The 26645-nt window shown below is 42.8% G+C and overlaps 1 protein-coding gene across 1 annotated transcript; it reads left to right on the forward strand.

Annotated features, from left to right (window-relative positions):
• The first annotated feature begins 511 nt into the window (after positions 1-511).
• NINJ1 (ninjurin 1) lies at positions 512-26645 on the forward strand. Its single transcript, XM_080996861.1, has 4 exons — positions 512-967; positions 12834-13065; positions 19303-19458; positions 23353-26645. Exons 1-3 carry the CDS (start codon positions 893-895, stop codon positions 19446-19448), a joined length of 453 nt encoding a protein of 150 aa, XP_080852987.1. The 5' UTR covers positions 512-892; the 3' UTR covers positions 19449-19458; positions 23353-26645.

Genomic DNA, 26645 nt, shown 5'->3' on the forward strand with positions numbered 1-26645 from the left:
GCCGCCCAGAGTGGCTGGGGAAACCCAGCCAGATGGGCGGGGTATAAATAAATTATTATTATTATTATTATTATTATCTGAGGCTGCTTCTCAAGTAAAATAAAAAGCGGGAGGAACTGTGTGTAAATGTGTAGCTAGGCACTACTAAGAAATATCCAGACAAGAATAAGCAACATGTCAGGGTGTGTGTGTGGATTTCTTCTTGAAGATCTAGTTTGAAGAAGAGCCCTGTGTAAGCTTAAAGCTGCCTTAATGCATTGTGAAACGTAAATGGCTACTTTGGGACAGAATATACGGTACTTTGATCTACTGTCAGGCTGTCTTCCATTTCGCCATGTGGACTGCAGCACTATCAAAGAGCGCGCAAAATCCACTAGGATGATTAGGGAGCCAGCTGTCGTCTCCCACCTTTGTTAGATGTCGAAGGGCTTAGCCGTCATCCTCTGGCGAGGAGGGCGGGCCGCTTTCCTGGAAAATAGGTATCGCGCCGGGCCGCCGGCTGAAGTCATTCCCTGGCAAGGAGAGCCCGACACGCGCCAGGCCCAGGTTGCACCAATAGCAGGAGCAGCAGCAGAAGAAGAAACTGCCCTTTGCAAACAGGAGCAGCGCGCCGTCGGCGCCGCCCCACCAGGCAAAAGGGAAGTACCGCGGACCGCTCCCCATCTGTAGCAGCGCCCGGCCCTCGGAGGCGGGACGGGGCTTCCCCCCCCTGCAAGGCTGCGAGGCGGGAAGGAAACCCGGCGCTCCGCTTTCTCGCTCCCTCCCTCCTCGCGCTCTCCAAAGTGCCCGTAGCCCACAGCGCGAGCGGAGCTCCCGGGCCTAGCAAGGCTCCCATTCCCGGCTGGCCTGGAAGAAAGGCAGCTCCCACAGCAGCGGCGGCGGCGGCGGCGACATGGGCTCCCCCACGGACACCCACGAGATGAATGGGCTGACCGCGGAGAACGGCGACGCGACGCCGCCCGAGCAAGTAAGGAACGCCCCGGGGGAAAGGGAGAGGGAGTGCGCGCGCGCGGAACGGCTTTGCAGTAGCCGCGGGCTATTGAGCGCGCTTGCCGCGAGTCCGGCGTCGCCGCCTGAGGGAGAAGAGGAAGGCAGGCGATGCAGCAGGAGACGGGGACCTGGCGTTTCAGACGCCGTGCGCCCTGAGGGGCCTTGTTTGTTTCCCGGGCGGCAAAACGGGCAAAAGTCCGCTCTGGGAGGCAGCTGGGGGGAGGACGGGGACGTAGAGGAGACCTGTCTTGCCTGGCCGAAAAGACATTAGGAAAGCGGCGAGGTCAGTGCCAGCCTGGCTGCTGCTTGGCAGGGATTTCCCGCAAATCTCAGCCAGCCTCCCACAAATCTCGGCCTCCAGGGAAGGGCAGGGAGTAAACAGCGAGGGCGGCTTCTGGGCGACGGAGGAAGGAAAAGGAGCCTCTGGGCCCAGGCTGGCAGGAGATTTGTGTTCCCTAGTTCTGCTGCGCTCACTGCTGCTTTTGCATAGTGTAGCTGGGGCAACCCCGGCAGACGGGTGGGGTACAAATTATTATTATTATTGCCCATCACTGTCACAGTGAAGAGTGTTGGAAATGAAAATAGCCCGAAAGACGAGGAGCCAGAGGATAGCTTTCTTCTACTGATCTACAAAAGAATGTAAACAAGTGATCAGGTGACATGTAGACTTCAAAATGAGCAGGGAACTGCATCAGGCCCAAGAGGAATTCATGTCCTTAAGCTGAGGGCTTGCCAACTGGAGTTTACTTGTGTTTTCCCCATGACCCACCCAGTTACCATCTTAGAGAGAAAGGAGGTGTGGAGCGGTATCCGTGGCAACAGAACCTGATTTCACAGAAAGTCTGTTTTGAAGCACTGGTCCATCCTCCTAGATCAGGGGTCAGCAAACTTTTTCAGCAGGGGGCCAGACTAGATTTTTTTAAAAAATGAACGAATTCTTATGCCCCCCAAATAACCCAGAGATGCATTTTAAATAAAAGGACACATTCTACTCCTGTAAAAACACACTGATTCATCCATGACAGGTGGCCATCCAACCTCTGTTTAAAAACATCCAAGGAAGGAGAGTCCACCACGTCTTGTGGGAGTCTGTTTCACTGCTGAACAGCTCTTACTGTCAGAAAGTTTTTCCAAATGTTTAGTTGGAATTTCCTTTCTTGCAATTTGAAGCTATTGGTTTGAGTAGTACCCTCCAGAGCAGGAGAAAACAAGCATGCTCCCTCCTCCATGTGACAGCACTTGAGATATTTGAAGATGGCCATCATATCTCCTCTGTTTCCTCTTTCCCAGGCTAAACATACCCAGCTCCTTCAAGCGCTCCTCATAAGGCTTACTTTCCAGACCCTTGATCATCTTCGTTGCCCTCCTCTGCAAGCATTCCGGCTTGTCAACAAATTTTATTATATTACATTGGTACTGTTTGCCCTGCCCTGCTCATTTTGTTTTGATTTTCATACAAAAGCTTGCCGTTCCTCTTGTCAAATTTCCTTAGATCCAATTTCAGTTCCCCTTTCCCTCTGATGTGAGATATTGCTGGATGGGGAGCTGGTATCCACTTGCTCATTGGAGCTGTTTGTTCTGTCTGAAAAGGGCAGGAGGTCCTTTGTGCTAGGGTGCACCAGGGCTCAGCCCTGGCATTTATTTTAAGTGCCACAGCTCAAAACAACACACAACAAAGGCAGAACAGATTCAAAGTCATAGATTCAAAGGCCAAGGCTTTGGCTTCCTAGTCAGCTCCTGCTCCCACCACCAACTTCCTCCCCTCACCCAGTTCCACTGGCAAGTGCAGAAGACTTGGGAGAGGGAGGTGAGGATTTCTCTCATTTGTATTGGACTTTAGAGAACATCAACAAGATGTTCTCTTGTCCAAACCTTAAAAATAAATCCTTGTTTGTCTCCCAAGTCATCTGCTTTTGCCCTAGAGTTTGGAAGATATTTTGGGGTGGGGTGTGTGTGTGTTTCTTGTGTTGTTAGAATAGGGTAAGAATACTCCAAGGAGGGGATATGTGCTCCTGGGTTCTCTTCTTCAGAAGATTAGAAGCATTTGTCCCTGGTGATTTGTTGAGTAGATTTGTGGACACTTGAAAATGCCTCTAAGTCACAGAATGCATTTCAGTTACTACTGAGCAACTACTGAATCCCCCCTCCCCCATCAAAGATTCAAGAGAAGGGCTTTCAGTTCATAAGCGTGGTGTTTCAAGACAATCTCCTCTTTGTCTAAGAAAATTTAAGCATAAGCCTATCAGAGTGGGAATTCTCATCATAACCGCCTTGAAAATGGATTATTGGCTGGTGGCGAATCCTCAAATTTTTGATTGATTTCTTAGTTCACCTTTTTGGGGGAAACATGATTGAACTTGTAGTTTATTTTGCAACTCTAAGCAACTTTGGGTGGTAGACATTTTTTTGATATGCTTTAGTCTGGTTTCTGGTTTGGCCCCCAGACTGAGATTGCTTTATTTGCCATGGTGAATGAGTGGTGCCTGGAGGCTGAGAAGTTGTAAAATCTTTTTGATTTTACTGGACCTGTCAACAGCTTTTGATCTAGAAGACCATGGCATTCCACTTGAGTACCTGATCGACCTGCCAAGAGTTAGGGGACTGCTTTTAAGTGGTTCCTCTTCTCTCTGACAGGACAGTTTCTGAAATAGCCACCGGCCAACTGTTATTTTTAGTTCTCTGTAACTATCTGCACTTAAATGGTTTTATCCCAGCCATTTTTAACATCTGTATGAAACTGTAGAGAGACCCTGAAGTTTTGGAGTGCAATGTTAGCAGCAATCTGTTGACACTCACCTCAATATTCTTCACATCCAGGAACACCAGTCTTAGAGCATAAAATGAGATTTGGTGGTCATGGAAAATTGAATGAAAGCAAATAAGCTGACACTGAATTATTGCAAAGAAGAACTAGTAGTGATGGTTTGAGAATTCTAGAATCTGTGGAGATCCACTGGTGATCACTAGAGTCGTAGCCCTGGTAGTGATCAAGTACAAATCAAGTGTCATACTGCAGATCATATTGTCCTAGGATAGAGAAGTACAGTGGTGCCCCGCAAGACGAATGCCTCGCAAGACGGAAAACTCGCTAGACGAAAGAGTTTTCCGTTTTGGAGGTGCTTCGCAAAACAAATCTCCTATGGGCTTGCTTCGCAAGACAATGTCTTGCGAGTTCCTGCGGGGTTTTTTTCCTTCCCCCCCCCCTTTTTCTAAGCCGTTTATCCGCTAAGCCGATAAACTGCTAATAGCGCTAATCCGCTAATCCGTCAATGGGCTTGCTTCGCAAGACGAAAAAACCGCTAGACGAAGAGACTCACAGAACGGATTCTTTTCGTCTTGCGAGGCACCACTGTACCTGTTCAGCATTCCTGAACAATTTATGAGGTCCATGGTACTTTAGGGATCACCTGAACCCTTATATCCCAGCTCTGTCGCTAAGATCACTGTTGATTGTGTCCTGAGTTGGGGAGGCTCATCTGATGTCGACATGAAACCAAGTCTTTGTGTTATCATCCCAGTCCTGTGGAAAACTCTTCCAGTAGATATTCGGCAGGCACCTTCTGCATTAACTTTTAAATGTCTGCTGAAAACTTTGTTATGCTGCCAGGCTTATGCAGACAATTAGGAACAATATTTTTTTGGAATAGCTAGCTAGTAATTTGTGATTTTAATTTGTGAGGGGATTATGTGGTTTTATTTACAACAGTCTGTATAACAGTTGAAAACTGCTTTTTAAAATTAAATTTGGCATATAAGTATTTTTTTTTATAAACAAACTAATTAAAAGACAAGGGTTAATTGCTAATTAACTGGCAAGTGGTAGCCTACATATCTCCAAGCATCCTGTTCACACCCCCAAGCTCATTTTTCTTCCCCTGCCCCACATGAGTGTTTTGAGTAACTTCTGATCAGGTGTGAAAGTAAAGAATGGACAGAGTGAGTTAAATATATAACAATTACAATCAATCAATCAATCAATCAATCAATAATTTATGGAAGGTTTAGTTTTGCATTCCACCAGCTTCCCCCCGCCCCCTCGCCCCGCCCAATTCAATGCGTTCTGAAGGCCAGTGGTAATATTAGTTGGGCCAGAAATGCATACTTGCATACCAAATTTACCATGCAGAATTAAACAATTAGGCTTACTAGCTAACCATTTTTATTATATATACATTTTCATAAGGCAGCTGCACACAGTTCAGTGGTTCTCATTTGTATGAAAGCAATCGCTAGCAGCACAGAACTGCTAGTCTGGTAGAATTTGACTTTCAGCTAATTACTCCATGCGTGAAGGCATTAGAAAATGCCTGTGTGTCATAACATTAATCCTATGACTCAGATCCCTGTTTATATTCTGAGCTTATGCAAATGTAGGTCTATGTGCAGGCATGAGTACTTCTGCAACATAATAGTATGCCCACAAGCCACAGCAAGATTCTGCTGGATATGATTTTTTTGGAACATCTTCCAAGAGAATATTCCTGAGTAAATTAAGACCTTGATATATAGACAGGATATAAAATGTAAAGGCCATATTTTGAGAAACTGCCATTCATCTCAGAAAGTCTGACCCACAGATGGGAATGTTTTCACATGTGGATCTACTATAATGCAAGGACACAACTGCACTGCTGTGAGTGTGAAATGCAGCAATTTCCCTGCAAACCTTTCCCTATTTCTTAGTACAAGAGCTTCAGGAGTACTGTTTCTGGAGTTTGCATAATCAGGTCACACATGCAGGATTTTGGGGTGAGACTGTCTACATGTTACCTTCCTTATAAAACAGAAGCTGGAAATGGTCTCCATGTGATGGGAGTCTTCATGTACTGTGTGCAATCATCCATCGCATAATTATTCTGTGGTGAGTTTCTGTCTCAGCACCGGCCATAATAATGTGCTGCTGGCATAGAAACTCTGTGTAATGTGAAAGAATCAAAAGATAGTTAGGTACTGGTGTGAATGGTCCATTGTGTCACGGCTGCTTCTATGTACCTTCTTTGTGATGAAGCTATTTTGTAGACAAGTTCTCTAGTGCGGTTCTGCACAGTTTTAACGGCCTAACTATCTGTTACTGTAAATCTATGGTTTGGCACAGCATCAGTGTTACAACCATTAAACGTGGAAGTCTCCAGTTCATGTGGGGACTATGTAGAGAAGCAGGGAAGTGGGCTATGGTCCACATTTCTTCTAGATTCTAGTCAAATATTTTAACAGGCTTTATTTATAAAGGAAAATCTTCTCATTGTAGTATTTTTCCGTGTATAAAACTAGGTTTTTTCCCTTAAAAATAATGTCAAAAATGAGGGGGAGTCTTATACATGGATACATCTCCTCACATTTTCTTAAATCTGAATCCCCAAAAATAGGGGGCGTCTTATACATGGGGGCATCTTATAGATGGAAAAATGTAGCATTTAAATCATACTTTACCCAGTGGCGTAGCGTGGGGGGTGCAGGGGGGGCCGGCCGCACCGGGCGCAACATCGGGGGGGGCGCGCTCGCACTCACAGCTCTCTGCCCCTACCTGGCTCACTCTCTCTCTCTCACTGCAGTGCTGGCTGTGCGAATCCGATCCGAGCCGCTGGGTCACCGCCCACTGTGGAGGGGGTGGGTGCCAGGCGTGCGGTGCGGAGAGAGAGCGAGGGACTATATCTGGGGGAGGGACAGTGCAGTGGCCGCCCAGCGCAGCGCTGAGCGCGGGAGAGAACCACACCAGACCAGACCAGGCAGCAGCAAGAAGAAGCTGGCAGCGGCGGCAGGTTAGGGGTTAGGGGGTGCAAATTACTTGCCTTGCCCCGGGTTAGGGGGCGCAAATTACTTGCCTTGCCCCGGGTGCTGACAACCCATGCTACGTCGCTGACTTTACCACAGGCTTACTAGCTTCCCTAGTGCAAATTCCTATCAAGAGTCTTCTTCTTGTTGTTGTTGTTTAGTCATGTCTGACTCTTCATGACCCCATGGACCAGAGCACGCCAGGCACTCCTGTCTTCCACTGCCTTCAGCAGTTTGGTCAAACTCATGTTAGTAGCTTCAAGAACACTGTCCTCTTCCGTCCCCTTCTCCTTGTGCCCTCAATCTTTCCCAGCATCAGGGTCTTTTCCAGGGAGTCTTCTCATGAGGTGGCCAAAGTATTGGAGCCTCAGCTTCAGGATCTGTCCTTCCAGTGAGCACTCAGGGTTGATTTCCTTCAGGATGGATCGGTTTGATCTTTCTGCAGTCCATGGGACTCTCAATAGTCTCCAGCACCACAATTCAAAAGCACCAGCCTTTTTTATGGTCCAGCTCTCACTTCCATATAACACTACTGGGAAAATCATAGCTTTAACTATACGGATCTTAATTCTGGCTTGGGATTCATCCAGTCCAGCCTTTCGCATGATGTATTCTGCATATAAGTTAAACAAGCAGGGAGACAATATACAGCGTTGTCGTATTCCATTCCCAATTTTGAACCAGTCAGTTGTTCCATATCCAGTTCTAACTGTTGCTTCTGGTCCCACATAGAGATTTCTCAGGAGACAGATGAGGTGGTCAGATCAAGAGTCTTAAGCATTACTTAAGAATCAAAAAAAAAAAAAAAAAGATCTAAATAGAATATGGATGTTAAAAGACATGTATTCTGGGAAGCAGTTTATTGTGGTAATTAAGTGTTTGAGATTTCCAATTTAATTCTAATAAATTTGCATTTGCTACAAGTGAATTGTTTCTTTATGTTGATCTGTACTATGTTTTTCAGACATGCTTTTGGAAAAAGTCACTGATTTCTGAAGAGGCAAAGAAACACATAGCTAGAGTTTAACTGGATATCTTAAAAGCAGTTCAGGTCTTGATTCTGTTTAAGCCAGGGCTTAACTTATAGATGACAATGCATACATAGAGCCATACTACCTTGAGGAGCCATGTCACATCCCATTAATATAGCCCTGCCTTAGCTCTTAAATGCTCAAAGTTGGGAAAGTGAATAAGAAGCAGATGAGCATGATAGTAAGAAAACATATGCTTGATGGGAACAGAGCGCAAGATGCTAACCAGAACAATACCCACCCACATGCCAAGATTAAAACACCACTTTTAAGTGCTTAACAGATGTAAAGCTTTTTCTAGAAGAAAAGGCTAGTTAAAAAGAGAACAAGGAAGAGCTAAACAACACAGATCACAGTTTCAAAACTAATAAAATAATTCTGTACATCTCATGGTTCCAAAAACATTATAAGTAAACAAGAAGTCTAATCCACCAGAAAAGCAGTTAGTATTAAAATGTATGTTTGCTAATCATAGGCTTATAATTGTGAAGACCAACATACAGCCCCAAAATAAGGAGTGGGAAATGATTTTCTTTCAGGTTGAAATGGGCTGCTGCATTGGAGCTGCAGGGAGGCACCTCTTCCTACACTTGAGTAGGACCCTGGCAGAGACACATGCCCGACTGGCATGTTCTCTCCCTCCTCCCTGTAATATCTCCCTCAAACATAAGTCTCAGTTCTTTCCCCCACTACCCCGCTGTTTCAGCAGTTTTGATGCAAGCAATCAGAAATGAAAACATTTTCCTGTTCCGGGAATTAGGCAGGAGGGAGATGCCCAGCTCTGCCTCACTTCCTAAAAAAAAAAATGTATCTCAGTGCTGGACTTTGTTGTTTGCAGCATTTGATTTTATTTCACTTCTTGTCCAACAGTTAATATTTGTGTGTTTTCTTCATGTATGCACTTGTTTATCCCAAAAAGACGTCAGAAATGTATATTCCTGATAGAAACCTGGATAAATACTATGAAGGGTCATTTACAGATCTCTAAAAAATGCGGGGCAGATTGTGTTCATGGGCCCAGAGGGGGCAGGTTAGAGTGGCAGTGGTTAGAGAGTTAGACTAGGGAGACCCAAATTCAAATGAGACCTACTTTGCCATGTAGCTTAATGGGTGACCTCGGCTGGCCTAAGCCATCTCACAGACTGTTATCAGGATAAAGTGGATGGTGTATGCCGTCTTGAGCTGCTTGGACAATGTATAAATATACTAACAAATCAAGACCCCTGACCTCACTTTAACAAGGAGTATGCCCCACCCTACATCATCCCACATGCACAGATGTGTAAAAAGATGATATTCAAAAAAGTGGGTGTATTTGCACAAAAACCAATGTAACTTGGAAAAAAGTTCTAATAACGGGGGGCGGGAGGCAGGATGGGGCAGTAGCAGGGAGGTGGGGAAACACATGCATTTAGTTTATATCAGGGGTCAGCAAACCTTTTCAGCAGGGGGCCGGTCCACTCCCTCAGACCTTGGGGGGGTGGACTATATTTGGGGGGCGGGGTAAGAACAAATTCCTATGCCCCACAAATAAACCAGAGATTCATTCTAAATAGAAGCACACATTCTACTCATGTAAAAAAACACCAGGCAGGCCCCACAAATAACCCAGAGATGCATTTTAAATAAAAGGGCACATTCTACTCATGTAAAAACACACTGATTCCCGGACCGTCTGCGGGCTGGATTTAGAAGGCGATTGGGCCGGATTCGGCCCCCAGGCCTTAGTTTGCCTACCCATGGTTTATAATAACAAGAAGACATGTACCTCTTTAGTGAGGCAAGAAAGCAAAAATGAAGTGGAATGCTAATGGCTGGGAAAAGACAATATATTTATTTTCCAGATGGTGTCATAGAAGCTTTGTTGTCTTCTGTCTTGTGTCACCCTCATCCACTGCTGTCTCTGTTCACAGATTTTAATGTTTCTGTAATGCTTCAAAACTCTGCAAAATCTGTTTCACCAGAGTCAATAATGGAACAAGAGAATTTCTGCATCCTGTTCCTATGAAACAAGATAACATCTGATTTTGTCCAGCTCCTAAGACTCAACCATAAAACAATATTCTTTTTTTCCACAAGTTCTTCATAGGCTTGAAATGTTTAATGAGATTTTGTTGATCCAGGGCCAGTGTTTACCAGATGACAGTAGGATGAAAGTACTGTACATGCTGTACATATGTGTATCTTGGAAATATAGATGAAAGTTTCAGGGTCCGGATATTGGGGTCCCCTCTTAGCCTTAGATATTTTGTTTGCAGGGAAGGTCTGCCCAAGTGTGTATATTCTGCAAAAAGGTCAGAAACCTGTTTATTAAGTAAATGTTGGGAAATGCTTGCCAAAATATTGCACATTGAAGTTCCACTTCCCCCACAACTCAGAGCTTCCTTGATGGAGTAGGACCAAAAGTTCACATGGCACAGCATCCTGTTCCCAGCAGTCTCTGCTTCAGAGACGCCCACAAAGTTCACCACCCCAGCTCTGTTTGGCCTTAAGCTCTCCCATTCCTCCTTTCTGCAGAGCCAATGCAGCTTTTGCATCCTGCTCTTATAACTGCTTCTAATCATTTCCTGTCTCCTCTCCTAGCCCTGTCTTACCCCATCCTATTCCATTCCACCCATCAGGAAGTGTGTTGGGCAGGAAGAAATGCAAAAAAGAGAGCTGTAATGACCAGAGAGCTATTGCTTCTTTTCCACCCAGTGGCTCACATGGGTCAGGGGAGGTACATATGTACTCCTCCTGCCATATATACCACTCCTGTTTTCCTGGCAGCACTGTTCTTCTTCCTTAGACTAAATGCATGTGGTCCATAGGTTAGGGTAGGGCACAGGAAGCAGGTGAAGCCTCTGCCTGCCCAGGGAAAGATGTACTATCTGTCCATGCCTTTAAGAATGTGTGGGATGTTGCTGTCCTCATTCATGGAGGTCCCTGTGGAACTGACCCTGGTTTAATGGCAAAAAGATCCACTGGCAGCAGATAGGCTTCCCTCAGGACACCTTGGCTCCCATGGTCCCCTCTCCTTTCACACACAAATGCCAAAGTTGTTCCCGCTTTGGCCAGCTGCGCATGTGCACAAGAGTGCTAGCGTGATGACAGTCATACGTTTTTATGTATATAGGAAGATACTCTGAAATTAGGGCAAATTTACCCTATTAAATTATCTTTTTTTCCATTAGTGTGAAACACTGACTTCTTTTATGTTTTGTAACTAGTCATATAATTTCTTTCTGCCCAGAAAGTATGTTCTTGTAAACTGAAAAGCATGAGTCATACTGGGAAATTTCCAAAAACACACAAAAACCCCCCTCACTGCACATTGCATTGCATTGCGTTGCAGCAATACTGAAGTGTCACGCTTCTCAAGGAGAGTTCCTTACCCCCAATTTAGAGCTCAAATAAAAGTGAAAGAAAGGAGAAGGGCATGTTGGAAGTCAGCAGGAAAAAAACCCCATCAAACTGATTTATGCTGTTAGGAAAAATCTCCAACTACATTTTACTGCAAATACATGATCTGTGGTGACACAATTAACAAGCTTACTGGATGCTTAATTGCACACCTTGTTAACTTTTTGCTTGGTAAACTGAAATTTACCGGTTCATGATGGACAGGTCAATGTTCCATTTCCCATGAGCCCCTTCAATGCTAAAGTGAGGGAAACCGCATTTGCCTCAAGCAGGTTGCTGATGTGTTGGTGAGGCCCACAATATCCTTTGATATTCAGATATTCAACAGGGGTAGAGGAGCAATGATTTGTGAGCAGGAGCTTCTGATCAGCCATTGTCATTTGACAGGATGTCTCTCATTCAGCCTGATTTTAATTCCACCCTGTGCCAGGAATTAATTTACCATAAGTATTAGAACAGACCCAAACTACAGTTTCTTCCAAAAAAATGTTAAGACATTGGGATAGGGAAAGGATGCTGACATGACTAGTTATAGGAAGCAGCAAGGTGGCATAGATGCTGGGGCACAGAAGCACATGGCAGAGGGAAGGGCTGGTGCTGCGGCCCGACACAGACATGGAGGGGGCACTCTTCCCTTTGGAACAGGCAAAGTGAGGAGACAGAGAAGGAAGGGCCATCTGTCTTGGCAGGTGGGATGGGGCAAGCCGACAAAGGCAAAAGTGAAACCACTTCGTATGTATGTGGGGGTGGTTGAGCTAACCACAGATTGGCTGGCAGGCTGAGGGCATCTGTGGCGCAATGTGTGACACTTTAGAAACCTAAGGTCTGATGAAATGTATAACTTACAGAAGATTTCATCAAATGTCTGAAAGGACAAATCTCAACACTAATAGGGTTGCCATACATCCTATTTGGAATACTGTAGTGTCTGGGCTGAAACCAGCAAAAATGTCCAGGAAAATCCGGCCACATGGCAGCCCATTAAAATTGCCCAAAAAAAGGCAAGTTTTTGTGATTTTCCCAGAAAAGCTTGACAACTTTGCAAAAAAAAAAAAGCACCACAACTTTTCTGTCCAGATTTTCACTGTTTGGGATATGGCAATCCTAACTAAACTTGTTAGTGTAAACCAAATCGTGGTAATAAACTTCATTCTGCTATTGTGATGGGGCATGTTTGGTGATTTAAAAAATAGCTACAGGCAGCAGAGTATAAAACTTATCTTTGTCAAACAGTGCAACTTTCTCCAAGTAGTTCTGAAGCTCTTACTTCCTACAGTTTAACCAGGACTTTACATGAATATCCATCTTACTCACTTTTTCCTAGAATATAACTTTTCAAACTGTGAAGGAGAGCTGCTTTCAACCATGAAACAAGCATGACCAGTTGGTGTTCTGTATTTATGTCACACTGTCCTGCCAGAGAACACAGAAGGGCTTATATGGGGTTTCCCATCTCAGCACTGCTCAAAGCCAGGCCCTCTTCACTTGCTTAGTTGAAATGTATTCTGTGCAACCTGCTTCCCATATAATGTACTTTTAAACACAGCTGTAGCTTATAGGAAACAGGGTATTATCACACTCTGACCATGCTTCTAATGCTGCCTGAATCATGACTCTTTGAAATGTTGTGCCTTTCAGCCTCGAACACAATGGCTGCAGAGAAACAGACAAATTAACATCAACCATTATGCCAATAAGAAGAGTGCGGCAGAAAGTATGTTGGACATTGCTTTGCTTATGGCGAATGCATCCCAGCTCAAAGCAGTTGTGGACCAAGGACCTACCTTTTCAACCTACGTTCCACTTGTTGTCCTCATCGGCATCTCACTCTCACTTCAGATCATAGTAGGCGTGCTTCTAATATTCCTTGGTATGTATAGTCACATGAATTTCTTCTGATTTTGTGCCATTTATAGTATTCATTTCTCTGTTTCAAAAGAGGCATGCTCATATTTTACAAAAATAATTGTTACAATCTTGGTGTTCATTTTTCCATTTTAAAATGGGCATGTAAAAAGAAACTTCTTTAAAAAATAGCTATATCCTACTCTTATACAAAGTTCCTTTAAATAGTTCCATGTAAGTGGATGGGTATATTATTATATTTATTATTATTATTATATTTATTATTATTATTATTACCATCATCATCATCATCATCATCATCATCGTGTTCTTATCAGATTCTGTGCACTGCATGAGAGACAAAATGAATACATATAATACATGAATAAATACAATATAGGACCAGTTCTCTTTGAATAAGAATATTATTGATTAGCCCCTTTCAGGTAGTCCCCTTGATGTTATTGCAGTTGTGTCAATGGGGAAGGTGGAGCCAACTGCTAGCCTAATCCATAGGTCCCTCACAGGTCGTATCTCCACACTTGTGAGGGACATCAACAAAGGAAAGCAGACTGTATGCCCTGTGTGATCAGGGTTGCCATTCATAAAGAAAATAGGCTTCCATCAGACCACGAACATGTGCAGGTTAGGAAATATATGAGCAAATGCTACAGTAACTTTTGTTGGGTTATTTTGCAAGGCTGCCATGGAATTACTTACATGAAATATTTACTGAAATAAGATACTAAATATGTTCTTTTCTGAAAGCTTTCCTGAATTTTACCATTCATGTTGTGGAAAAGAAGTATCAAAAGACTACAGTTATGACATTTGTTTCTGAGGAGTAATTTTTAGCTCAAGAAGTATATAGGAACTGTCCTTCCAAACCCTGAATTTATGTAGCCTGAACTATACTTTTCTTCCATCTGAACTATACTCTTCTTCCATGCTAAGGAAGTCATACTCAGTATTTTAACTACTCTGTCATTTTCTCTATAAATAGTTTTACTTTGGCTTATAGCATTACAACACTATAGTCTCATTAGGAAATAAAAGTAATTGCTTCAAAAGCAAGCCTTCCAAGGTTTTGAAAAGGAAAGTAGTAAATATGGCTTGGAAGCCAAGGACTTGTGACTGGAAAACTCCAAAGCTTGTATAGCCTTTCACCACAATGGGTTTATTATACAGGATTCCCTTGGGCAACTTATCAACGTCACAATAGTTTTCTATTACATAATGTTCCAGGGTACTTACGAAAGTAGCTAAATGACATTTCTGCTTCTGCAACAGGAGATAATCGGTCACTGACCACATTTTGCTTTTACTTTTAAAGAATATTTATAGACCACCAGCTCATAATAAATATCATAAAATATCATAATTAAATAATTATAAAACCATAAAATGCACAACAGGTGACCAACACTGAATAAAATTCATTCTCTGATGAGGAAAATGAAAATGTTTTAAGCAGGCAACAAACTATCAGGATTGTAGATGCTTGTCTGATTGCAATAGGAGCATTGTTCCAAATTACTAGTGCTACTATGCTTGGTTCATTCAGAAATGAAACAAATGTTCATCTGTTTAGAAAGTATAAACATGAGGTCAATTTATAAGGAAGAAAAGCAGCTTAAGATGCTGTCCCCCTCCATGTCAGCTGGTCAGGAAGGGGATAATGTTTCTCAGACACCGTGTGGAACATTGAGTCAGATCCAAATTTGCTCAGAGCAGACATCTCTGAACTAAATGCTCCCAAGAGCAAAAGCAGAGAAGGCAGTTTTGGGCAATTCCTCTTTCTCCATACAGCCACCTATCCTCCCTAACCCCCCCCCCCTCCAAAAATCCACTTTTCGCAGAAGAATGAGTCTATACCCAACTGGAAGTTTTCATCAAATGCTGTGATTTTATATTTTGTTTGTATGAAATGAAAGCACGTTGTGAGGGCTTGGCTTTAAAAAGCACTTTTACACTTTTAAAAAAATAGATTTTAAATACGTAACAAATAATGTTGGTAGAGTATGAGATTCTTAATCCTGGCGTCGTGGGTTCAAGCCCCACATTGGGCAAAAAGATTCCTGCATACCCATCCAGTACAAAAGGCAGGGTTGAAAACGTTGGTTTATTGGCAGCCTCAGTTTCACCTCAAAGTTTGCCTTCAGTAATCATTTTTCTTGATTCAGGGTAGAACTGCGTAGTCCAAATGTTGGGCTACTTTCCCCCCTACCCACACAGTGATATTGAGAGGTTTATAGGAGCAGCTCACTTTGCTTGTTATCAGGCCTGTTCATTTTAGGGCAGAAAGTGAAGGAAGGAAGTGGTCAGATCCGTAGCCAGAGAGATGTTTTGTTCCAAATGTGGCCTGGCAGCTTCTCTTGCCAGATTCCAAGCATATATTTTAGCAGTAGGACTTTCCCCCTCCCCCTTTACAGTGGTACCTCAGGTTAAGAACTTAATTTGTTCTGGGGGTCCGTTCTTAACCTGAAACTGTTCTTAACCTGAAGCACCACTTTAGCTAATGGGGCCTCCCGCACCGCCGCTGCGCGATTTCTGTTCTCATCCTGAAGCAAAGTTCTTAACCTGAGGTACTATTTCTGGGTTAGCGGAGTCTGTAACCTGAAGCATATGTAACCTGAAGCGTATGTAACCCGAGGTACCACTGTATCTGTCTTTTAAATTGCGAGAGCCAGAGAAGTTTAAATCCTTCACCCCTGTGTCCTGTATTGCCATGCTGCACATGAGAGCATAGATTTGCTTTCCTTGATCCAAGTTGAATTGGGAATTGAGCTAAAGCGAACTATTAACCTGTTTTAAAATGCCAAGATTACCTGCCCAGATCACACTTTAAAAGAAAGAGAGAGCAAACGCTCTGTATGTGGAATGTCTCCTTTTGGTGGCACTGAAGTTCAAATTTATTCATCAGGCAACCAAATACAGACATTCATCCCATAGATTCTGTAGTACCAAAAACCCTTTTGTAAGACCTTTTTCATTGGCAGGGGGATGAAATAGATTAGGCTACATGAAATGACAGTGGGATTGGATTACTATAATAAAATGCTTAACAGTACCTGTACTTAAGAATGGTTTCAAGTTTAGCTCTATTGTGTAGTACTACAATAATGAAATAAGATTACTGCAATTCCCTCTGAAAGCTCGGAGCCTGGTCTTGTTAATAGACAGTGTTGCATTTTTAAAAAAAATAATCAAACCCATGCTTTATATCTCCAGTGCTGGTGAATCATCTGAAACTGGGTGATGTCTGAATGCATAAACCAGAGAGTTACACCCTGAGCTCACTGGTTTCTTTCCTGCCAGCAGCCCACCTCATTGATTAGAGCATTACAGTATTATTTTTTTCTAACAGCTGTGTCAGCTCTTAAAAATCATGTTGTGTAATAGCAGTCACTCTGGACTTCTTGCATTTCTTGGAATCATATTATTGTGATTTTAGAAGAAAGAGGATAGCATCCACATGATTGAGTCTGTACACCAAAGTTAATTTTAGGGCATGCATTTCCCACAGAGAGCAGCTCTTCCTATCATACAATATACTGCTTTTGAAATTTTTGGGAGTTTCCAAAGCTGATAGTGATGTAATATGGGAAGTCTTCTGTTCAAATAAAGAAAAAGAGATTTCGTTGAACCTGCACATGCTTCAATCTGGCATTTCTCAACAGGTTCTTTGAATCATGGTTCATATCATATCAGCTGCAAACTTTATTTTGAAAAGTCTGAATTTAAAATTAAGCATTTTTGGATCCTCTCCAGTCACTTCATGGTGCTTTTATCTGTCTCAATATGAGGCTATGTTACCCATCCTGCCTAATGCTTTTGAAAAAAGTATCTTGCTCTTCGTTGATTGAACTTTGTTACTATTTTTTTTTCATAGTACTCTGCTCTGTAATAGATTGATTGTGCTGTATCAACAGCTTATCACATTTGAATACTGAAATAACTGAGCCTCGTTTCTCCCTTATTACTCCGAATTCCTCATAGAATGCAGTGTTCTGGCAATTAGGAGAGTCTGGTCTGTTGCATGGTTAGGAATTTGATTGTGGAGAACTGTGGCCGGGTTTAATTTCGGAGGACCAGGAGGTTCACATCATATAGCACCCATGGGTCATGGTTCACTGATTCTTTAGATTCTGCCTCACGTCTGTGCAAACTTTATTTTTAAAACTCTGAATTAAATATTAAGCAATTTTACATTGTTTCCAGACAAGTGAGAGCATTTTGAAAAGCAGTATTTATAAAACATGAAGAATCTGTGCAGTTGGAATTTTTATTGTGCTTCTTATTTTGTACAAGCCACTTTAAACAATTCAAAATAAGAGGAGACTTTGGTGCTAAGTCTTTGCTAATGCCAATTTCTCCCATTCATATTCTCACAATAGTTTCCGTCTCACAAATTTCTGTGGTAGGAAAAACAAGACAAAACCATCACTGCTCAAGTTGCCCTAGTATTCTCCTGCCTTATGGAAAATCTGCTCATAGAAGGTCATCTGAGGAGAGCCTTCACTCTCCAAATGTGGAGCAGTTCCTTCAGACTTCATGCAATTCCATACAAGAGCATGCATATTTAATACGGCCCATTTATACATTTTTCAAAACCTGAAAGTAAAAATAACACGATGCAAATCCCATCTCTCTTTTCATCCTGCTCTCTTTCCACCTCAGCCACTCAGGCAAAGAAAAAATGCAAGAAAACAGCAGGTAATTGTGATTCACACAACTGAAGCCCATCGCTTGCAAGTCCATGTCATTTAGTTGAGCAGGCATAAATGTTTTCTTTAGTAAAAAATAAAGCAGTAGGAAGTAAGCAGTGAGCTCATTTAGAATTCAAAGGTCGGAGAGACCAGGAAGAAACCTGTGGTAGAGGCTTTTAAATAATCTTAAGCAGCACTGCCTCTGGTAACAAGGTAGCAAGAAATGGATAAAGCAAAGCAAATGACAAAATGTCACATAAAATTAGGGAAACTCTAGAAACATTCTAGCTTAGGATAGAAGACCTCAGGCCTGGTGCAGTGAGGTTGAGGGAACATTCTTTCAAATGTGGCCCTGTAAAAGGTAAAAGAGTATTGGGAAATAATCCATAATGAATTGAAAATTTAAAAGTACTTTTCCCAAAAAACCAGAGTCCATTTTGTTGGGGATAACTCAGACGGAAATTCCCAGGTGTCAAAAAAGGTCATTTATGTATGCCACTACTGCGGCCCATGTTTTGTTAGCCCCCAAACTGAAAACGAGCGAGGTCCCAACTAAAGAAGAGTGGCAACTTCAACTCATGAAAGATGCACAGCTTGGTGACCTAACATATAGAATGAGAGGACAAGAAGAACATACATTTAAAGAAGACTGGAAAATGTTTATTGAATATATGGGGAGGAATTGTGTACACTTGAAATCGTTGGCAGCATTAAGATAAACTCAACAGTGTAGACAAGTTTTGAGGGATGTAATAATGGAATACTGAGTCGTTTAGTTTATGTAAAATTTGCAGGGATTTATGATATGCAAAATGAACCATGGAAAGAGAAGGGAAGTCACTGATATTTTAAGGTTGTTTAAATGAATACTTTAAATTGTAAAACATTTGGTGTTCTCTTCAGGCCATGTCCTATCAAGCCACACCTCCTCACCAGGCCTGCTCCAAGCCACCCTCAAGAGCTTGAAGGTGTCCTTCAACTGTGGCAATGCTTGCCTGGATGGAGAACAGGGACAGGTGCATGTGTGTGAATGTGTATGTGTATGTGTAGAAACCTGGCTTTTGTGGCTGGAATGTAGCCCACTTATGCAAAGAAAAGCACTCCAGCAGTTGCTCCACCCACAGTTTGCCTCTGGCTTGTGGCCTCCGAAGATTGCCAACTAAAAAATAATGTCCCTCAGGCTGAAAAAGTTTCCCTGGCTGTTGTAGTTGATAAAGCCTAGTTTGTATGGATGATTAAAGTAATCATTTCCTTAATTAAAAAAGCATTTCATTTCACCTACTACTTCAAATATTGGCCTGTGATTGCAAATTCTTTGTCAAGACAGCCACTGAAAAGCATCCAAGAATAATGTTTTTTTGCTTTTTTATTATTCAGATAGTTGGCGCACATATCTCTCTTGAGTTCTACTGGCACACAAATTTTGTTACCTTCCCTTGCTGATATCTCTCCCCGCCCCCCAGCAGAATTCCAATAATAACAACAACATAGTTCTCATATTTGTGCTTGTTTCTCATTGGTAATATTTCTTTTGTTATTTCTCCCCCTTGCAGTCAAATATGACCTTAATAATCCTGCAAAACATGGCAAGCTGGATTTCCTCAATAATCTGACAACTGGACTGGTGTTTATTATAGTGGTTGTGAATATCTTCATTACGGCCTTTGGAGTTCAGAAGCCAATGGACTCAAAAGTATAGGTCACAGAAGGTGAGTTCCTACCCATAATATAGTTTCCCGATTATTTTTCATCTGTGATGTGGGCCTCTGTGTCTGAGGAACATGGAAAAGTCCCCAGATCTGAGGCACTGAGGGAGCCCCTCCTTGAATGGAGCAGCCCGTATTTCCTCCTCATCTGTATTTTCCTCACGATTTTCCTGCCACGGTTGTGGCAGGCATATAATTTAGCATCCCATGCACAAACCTGAGGCTTCTGGGCTTTCTTTTCCCACAATGAGACTAGAAACTTTCCCTTCCATTTTCAGCTGCCCTTGGTTTGTTATTAGGGCAAAACCCTAACAACAGAGTTGTGATTATCCAAACTGTGGTTTAGGGAAACAAGACAGGCTTGGAAATTGTGCTTTGAGGATGGCTTCTTTCACTAAACCATAGTTAAGTTTGACTAGTGTTTCTGGGTTCACCCATAACAACAAACTGCAGTTACAGTGGTACCCCGCAAGACGAACGCCTCGCAAGACGGAAAACCCGCTAGACGAAAGAGTTTTCCGTTTTGGAGGCGCTTCGCAAAACGAATTTCCCTATGGGCTTGCTTCGCAAGACGACAGCCCATAGGGAAATCTCAGGGACAGCGGGGAAGCGCAGCGGGTCTTCCCCACTGTCCTCGGACCTCCTCCGAAGCCTAGCGGCGGGGCGGGGACACCTCCTCCCGCCGCCGCCGGGCTTCGGAAGGCTCCTCCGAAGCCGGGCGGTGGGGCGGGAACACCTCCCGCCGCCGCCGGGCTTCGGAAGGCTCCTCCGAAGCCGGGCGGCGGGGCGGGAACACCTCCCGCCGCCGCCCGGCTTCGGAACGGTGCTCCGAAGCCGGGCGGGGGGGAGGGAACACCTCCCGCCGCCGCCCGGCTTCGGAACGGTGCTCCGAAGCCGGGCGGCGGGGCGGGAACACCTTCTGAAGGCGGGCGGGGGGCGAAAGTCTTTGCTCCCCCCTGCCTGCCTGTCCCGGAGGGCTTTTAAATCGCCCCGGACAGCGGAGAAGTCCTCCGCTGTCCCGGGGCGATTTTAAAATGCCGCCCGCCAGCATTTTAAGATCGCCCGGACAGCGGAGAAGTCCTCCGCTGTCCCGGGGTTTTTTAAAATGCTGGGGGTGGGAAGAAAAGCCCTTGTCCCCCCCCCCCCCAGACTTCAGAAGAGGTCCGGGGACAGACTGTCCCCGGACCTGGCCTGAAGGCGGTTTCCCTAGGAACACATTAATTGATTTTCAATGCATTCCTATGGGAAACCGTGCATCGCAAGACGAAAAACTCGCAAGACGAAGAGACTTGCGGAACGAATTAATTTCGTCTTGCGAGGCACCACTGTAGTTGAAAATGGAAGCAAAAGCTTCTGAACTTTTCACAGTCCCAGCAAGTTATAAAGTCTGAGGCTTGTTTGTGTAATGTTAAGCTATGATTTAGCATTGTGTTTGAATGCAGCCACTGAATCAGGATGTGGATAAAGATTTAGAGTGCAAAAAGGAGGAATAACTAGTGGTCTTTTAGCCCCTCTTTCCCCCTCCCCTTGTCATAAATGACATTCTCTCAGAAGCAGAAATGTTTTCTCTTCACTGTTGCCCATGAGTGAAAGCACAGTAAAATTAATGTCCTCTGTCATTATATTATAATAAACAACCTTTTAATACAGTCACAAATTTGCATTAAACCACATCTGTAAGCATTAAATATATGGGAGACTCATTCTGACGTAACCTAAATATGCAGTTTTAGACTGGGCAGTGTTTCCCCCTGCTCAATAATACACTTCACCTCGTCTCTACAGGAAACCCAGCCTAGGAAATTCTGAACCACATATCTGTGGAAACTTAAAACTGTTTGGGATTTTTCCTCACTAGATCACTTTAAGAAAACCAAGATGCCTCAAAGCACCACCCTCTCCCCCCCCCCCCCGCTTGTAAAGGGTCAAAGTCAGTGCCTGGTTAATATAAGAAATCATTATGGAAATTCACACCTTCCACAAATACTCATTTACTACCAGCGCTCCACATTTAGCCCTTCCAAAGGCAGCAGAAAGGCAGAAGTGCAGAGCAGGCAGTGAGCTGATCAAGTATGAGAATGCTAAAGGAATGGAGTCAGCAAATTGTTAGAAAAGCAGAACCCAGCACTGTACCACTGTGAAGGAGGAAGTGGGACAAGGGGGTGGCGGGGATGTAGACAGACAGACAGACATTCAGAGAGAGAGAGCAGCCATGAGTGGAAAAGACCAACCAGTGGAAATGGGTGGCTCCTTGCTTACACAATCTTCTCATTTACAGGGAGCTGGTAAAATCTGGGCTCCTCCCTTGAGGGACTGTGAAGGGTGTCTCCGCACCCCTCACCCTTGTTGACACAAACGTTAACAAGTTCAGGTTATTTTGGAGCAAGATGGAATTTCTAGGCCCTCTGACAGTACTCTCAAATGCCACATTGCCTTGTCAAAATACTAGCACCAACATTTGCTGACACCATCTATCAAAGTGACAGGAGGAGAAACCGTATTTCAGGTAGCATGTTATATGGGAGACGTTAGCTTATATTAAGGCAAATGAGTTGTAAGGAGCTACTGGGCCACCTGGAGAGCTCTGCATTCTGGGGTGTGCCAGAAAGGGTGTGGCAAGGCTACATGCAGGAAAGAAGAAAGGCATGTAGTCACCAGCCAACCTGGTAACTGCCTGAAGCAAAAACACTAGATACAGAAGCCTGGTCATGAGATAGTATCCTCATCTGAGGCAGCAGACTAATTTAGAGGGGTAGGCCACCTGCATGCCCAGTATTAGAACATAAGAAGAGCCTGTTGGATCAGGCCAATGACCCATCTAGTTCAGCATCCTGTCCTCCCTGTGGCCAACTGATGCTTGTGGGAGCATGAAAGCAGGACCTGAGCTCAACAACACTCTGTCCACCTGCAGTATTCACACTTCCTCTGACAGTGATGGAACATCACGGCCAGTAGCCATTGACAGCCTTATCCTCCGGAAATTTGTCTAATCTCCTTTTAAAGCCATCTGGGTTGGTGGCCATCACTGCTTCCGTAGTTCCGTAGTTTAACTACCCATTACATAGAGAAGTAATGTATTTTATCCCATCTTGAATTGTCAAACATTCAGTGGCATTTGGATGTCCATGAGGTCTAGTGTAACGAGATGGATAATAGCTTTTCTCTATCTGCTTTCTTCATAGGGGAGTTGTTCCATCCCCTTGATCATTTTCACCGGTGACAAAAAAGATGAATGACTGGGGAGGAACAGCTGGAGGCTGTTGCCATTCCCCCCAACATCTGCTGCCTGGGGTGCTTGCTTACTCTGTCTAATGACAGGTCCAGGCCCAAAAATTCTGATTGGAAGCTCTTCCTGTAGAGACCTGTTCTCTTATACTTTGTAAAATGGCATGCCCATTTCTAGTTTAAGGAAAGTGGTGGTGTCGCTCCTGCAATCTATTGGGGGGCACAGCGTGACCTAGTTGTGGGTCATGACTCACCAACTGAAGGTCAATAGTTTTATATACTTATCCTCGTATTTAGCATACTCTATAGAACAGTAGGAATCAAAAAGGACTGGAAGGTCATATGGGAATTTTGGGGTGAAATGGTGAAGTGGCTTCAAAAGGGAATGTCTGTTTTACAAAATAGTCACCATTCTGCTAATAATAATAATAATAATAATAATAACAATTCATTATACCCCGCCCATCTGGCTGGGCTTCCCCAGCCACTCTGGGCGGCTTCCAACAAAATATTAAAATACTGTAATGCATCAGACATTAAAAGCTTCCCTAAAAAAGGCTGCCTTCAGATGTCTTCTAAACGTCTGGTAGTAGTTGTTCTCTTTGACATCTGCTTGCATCCTTTTAACTACTTTCTTTTCTTTTCTTTTCTTTTTCTTTTTTCTTTTTACAGAGACCCAAGATCTTAAATGTTGGGAGATAAATGTTACGAACTTGAGCCAGTATCTCTTAAATGGAAAACATGAAGAACCTGAAGCAATTCAAAAAAGCATTATTCTCTTTCAATTGAACTGTTTCTCCAGGAACTGTTATCCCATGCCTCCAATGGCAGCTCAGAATCCCTTGCTCTCTGTGCCTTATATGTTGAACAGAGAAAGAGGTGATTTCTACACTTGAAAGTATGGGTTTCACAGAAGTAGAAAGACAGCTGAAAATTCTGCACTAAAGGAAGGCAAGTTCATCTTGCAAAACTCAACTTTCTGATCCCAATATTTAACACAAATGAACTAATTTTTGTAATTTTTTCTTTACATAATTCTAGCCGTAAAATGTCTCGTATTTGGAGCTTTTCCTCTTCTGCAAAGGCCATTATACCTCATGCTCCTTCAGAACTCAATTGTTCCAAGAAACAAGGCTTTAGCCCCCAGTTCTTTTTAGAAATAATTTGCTGTACTTCTTTCTGAGTCCTTACAGAAGTGTTGGCGTAAACTCTACTGCTTTGAGAGCAGTATCTTAAAATACAGCCCGTAGAATACACTTCTCAGTGCAATCCCAGTTTATGATCAGTCATTTAACAGTGTTGATAGATAAGAGTAGCATACTTAGCTGATCACAACTCTAAAGAGATATCCCCAGCCACCCCCTAGATTTACTCTAAGGACTGCACACATCACATTTATAAAGACATGTATGAGGGAAAATGTGTACCCTAGTGCTCTGCTGGATGTGAAGATGCCACATGGTTGTAGACTCGTGCTCACTATGGACATTTTTTTTTACAGCAATGTGGGGGGATATTTATTTGGATTTATAGTTTATCAGACTTAAGGGCTCAGGTGGCCACGAGTTTCAGTTCTGTAAAAGAATGACAATAAAAACAAATGATATAAGGAGATCCAGAAGGAGAGAAAATTAAAAAGGAGGAGGCAATATTCCCAAACCCTCTCTAAATATATATAAATATCATATGTGAAATAACCCTTATTGGGGAGGAGAAAAGGCTAAAGAGTAAATCCAAAGTGGTCCCAAAGGCAGTTGGATGGTGTCTTGTCTGCCCCCTTCTGGCAACTCCTGCAGCCAAGCTGGTGCCAAATGTATTGCTTTGCTTTGCTTTGGACCACATCAGCAAGGCCAAGAGGGGGGTCTTATTGTCTGGGCAGCCCAGGCCCTCCATGCAAACGGCTCGGACTTGCACCCCAGAGAGGTTTCCTTTCAGTTCTTTATTACAATAACCAAAAAGTTTCTAATTCAGACAGTGATTCTAACAATGTCGACTCATTGAAGGCTTATTGAATTCAATGGGGCTTACTCCCAGGTAAGTGGAGTTAGGATTGCAGCATTATTCAACATTAACTCTCCACTGAAAGGTCCTCTGTCTTTTGATAGCACTTCTCATATGATCCTTGTTGTACAACGATTTTCGCAGAGGACTTCTTAGAGGAAAGTCTTAAAGCTTTCCTTATTTTTAGTACTTCAGGGGGGAAAGGCCAGACTTTTCATTCCCAGACTCTGTATTAAAGAGACTCTGTTCAGACCTCTTTGATTCTGCAGTGATGTACTTGAGACATCTACTTTTACTTGAGTTAACTCTCAGGTTCACTCTACAAAAGCCATGGTGCATTTATTCCAGACTTCCAAAGGTAACTCTCAAATTGTAAGCAAAGGTCATCTTCAGTAGGAAAGACAGTTATGCATGCTTACCCATCGAAATGGGCTTTAGGGCTTCTAACTCTCTGCTGGACTATCACCATCCCCCCCCCCCAAGTGATTTCTTATTTTCAGTGCTTTTTTGGGTAATTCTGCATGAACACAAGAAACAAAACTATTCTTGAATATATACTGTTGCTGGCAATTGTATGCATCACACATATTTTCTATAAGAAAATATATTCAATATTTTTCTTAATGTACTGTATGTTAGAACCTGCTCCTAAGATATGGCTATGTAATTATTGTATTCCATTATTGTTTTCATTTATTATATGTATAAATATTTAAATGTACATAGAACTTAAGGTAATTAGTCAGAAAGTGTGGCATTTTCATTTATCATTTCAGTTGCTATTTCCCCCCACTGATTGTAAGAATAGCAGATTATTAGGGACTAATTTTTGGAGCAATATTCAATGGTAGGCATCCTCAGAGTAGACCCACTGAAATTTGTATACTTACTTAAGGGTATCGATTTCACTGTGTGTACTTTGAAGATGACTGAAGTTGGCTATCAACAAAAGAATTATTATTATTTTTCTGTTTTGCCAGTAGGAAAATAGAGAATAAGAGCACAGATGTCTCTTGAGATGAGGTGGTTCTATTTCAGTGAAAATGGTTGGATTTTTCTAAAACTGTATGTTAGTGAGAAGAAGAATGTGTCGTAAGACATGCAATGTACAGTTTCTTCTTGTTAGAATATAAATGTTACTTAAAGGGCTGCAGAATTAAGGAGTGGTTTGGCTAACAAGTATTGTGCTTTCTCATCTATTTCAGCTGCTTAAATAATGCAGCACAATATTCAACCCTTGGGGCGCAGTGAAAGGTGCAATAAAATAAGATTTCTCATTTATAGAAGAAGTGCAATGCTTTTTTATGATCTATAGAGGTAGTGCAGGTTTTTTGTGAACTTTTTCAAGAACAGAACGTATAGCACTGATTTTACAGATTTTTAAAGAAAGCTTTAGAAATATAGTTACTTAAACTTTTGTGGCATTAAGGATGCAATCTTAAAGAATACTTACTTGGAAGAGACTTTTAAGCAGATATGCTTAGGATTTGCCTTTGTCTTCCTGCTCCTGGTTGCTTGCAATTAATGTGGAGTGGAGTGCATTTATTCCCGTAAGCTTAAACATGCTTTTTTACTCAATATTGTGTTAAGGCTGTAAGTTCTGTACTGTACACATTCACCTGGAAGAAAGGACTCTTAAACTCAATGGGACTTTCTTCTGAGTAGACATATAGAGCACTGTACAGCATAAAACATATACATACAATTTTTCAAATGGGAGAAGTGTGCAGGGGAGGAAGGAGAATGCTAATGACTTCAAAGCCATAGAGGACCAGATTTTTCTATCCTGAGTGCCTAATCCCAAAGCTTGTAAATGCCCACTGCTGGAGGCAGGAACTGCAGTGCTTCCGATCCTTCTTCTCAGGTTGGGATCCTTATTTTTTTACTGCCGCTGAAACATGTTTTCCAGTGATGAAGATGAATTTTCTTTCTCTGATAAATAAAGCATTTTTGTTCATTGTGTA

This window comes from Podarcis pityusensis (assembly GCF_964106645.2).
Source record: "Podarcis pityusensis genome assembly, chromosome: 2".
In the NCBI taxonomy this organism is placed as follows: domain Eukaryota; kingdom Metazoa; phylum Chordata; class Lepidosauria; order Squamata; family Lacertidae; genus Podarcis; species Podarcis pityusensis.

Coding starts and splice junctions, on each gene's coding strand:
- NINJ1 (XM_080996861.1), top strand. CDS start 893: ATGGGCTCCCCCACGGACACCCACGAGATGAATGGGCTGACCGCGGAG. Junction 968..12,833: donor ACGCGACGCCGCCCGAGCAA/GTAAGGAACGCC, acceptor TGTGCCTTTCAG/CCTCGAACACAATGGCTGCA. Junction 13,066..19,302: donor CGTGCTTCTAATATTCCTTG/GTATGTATAGTC, acceptor TCCCCCTTGCAG/TCAAATATGACCTTAATAAT.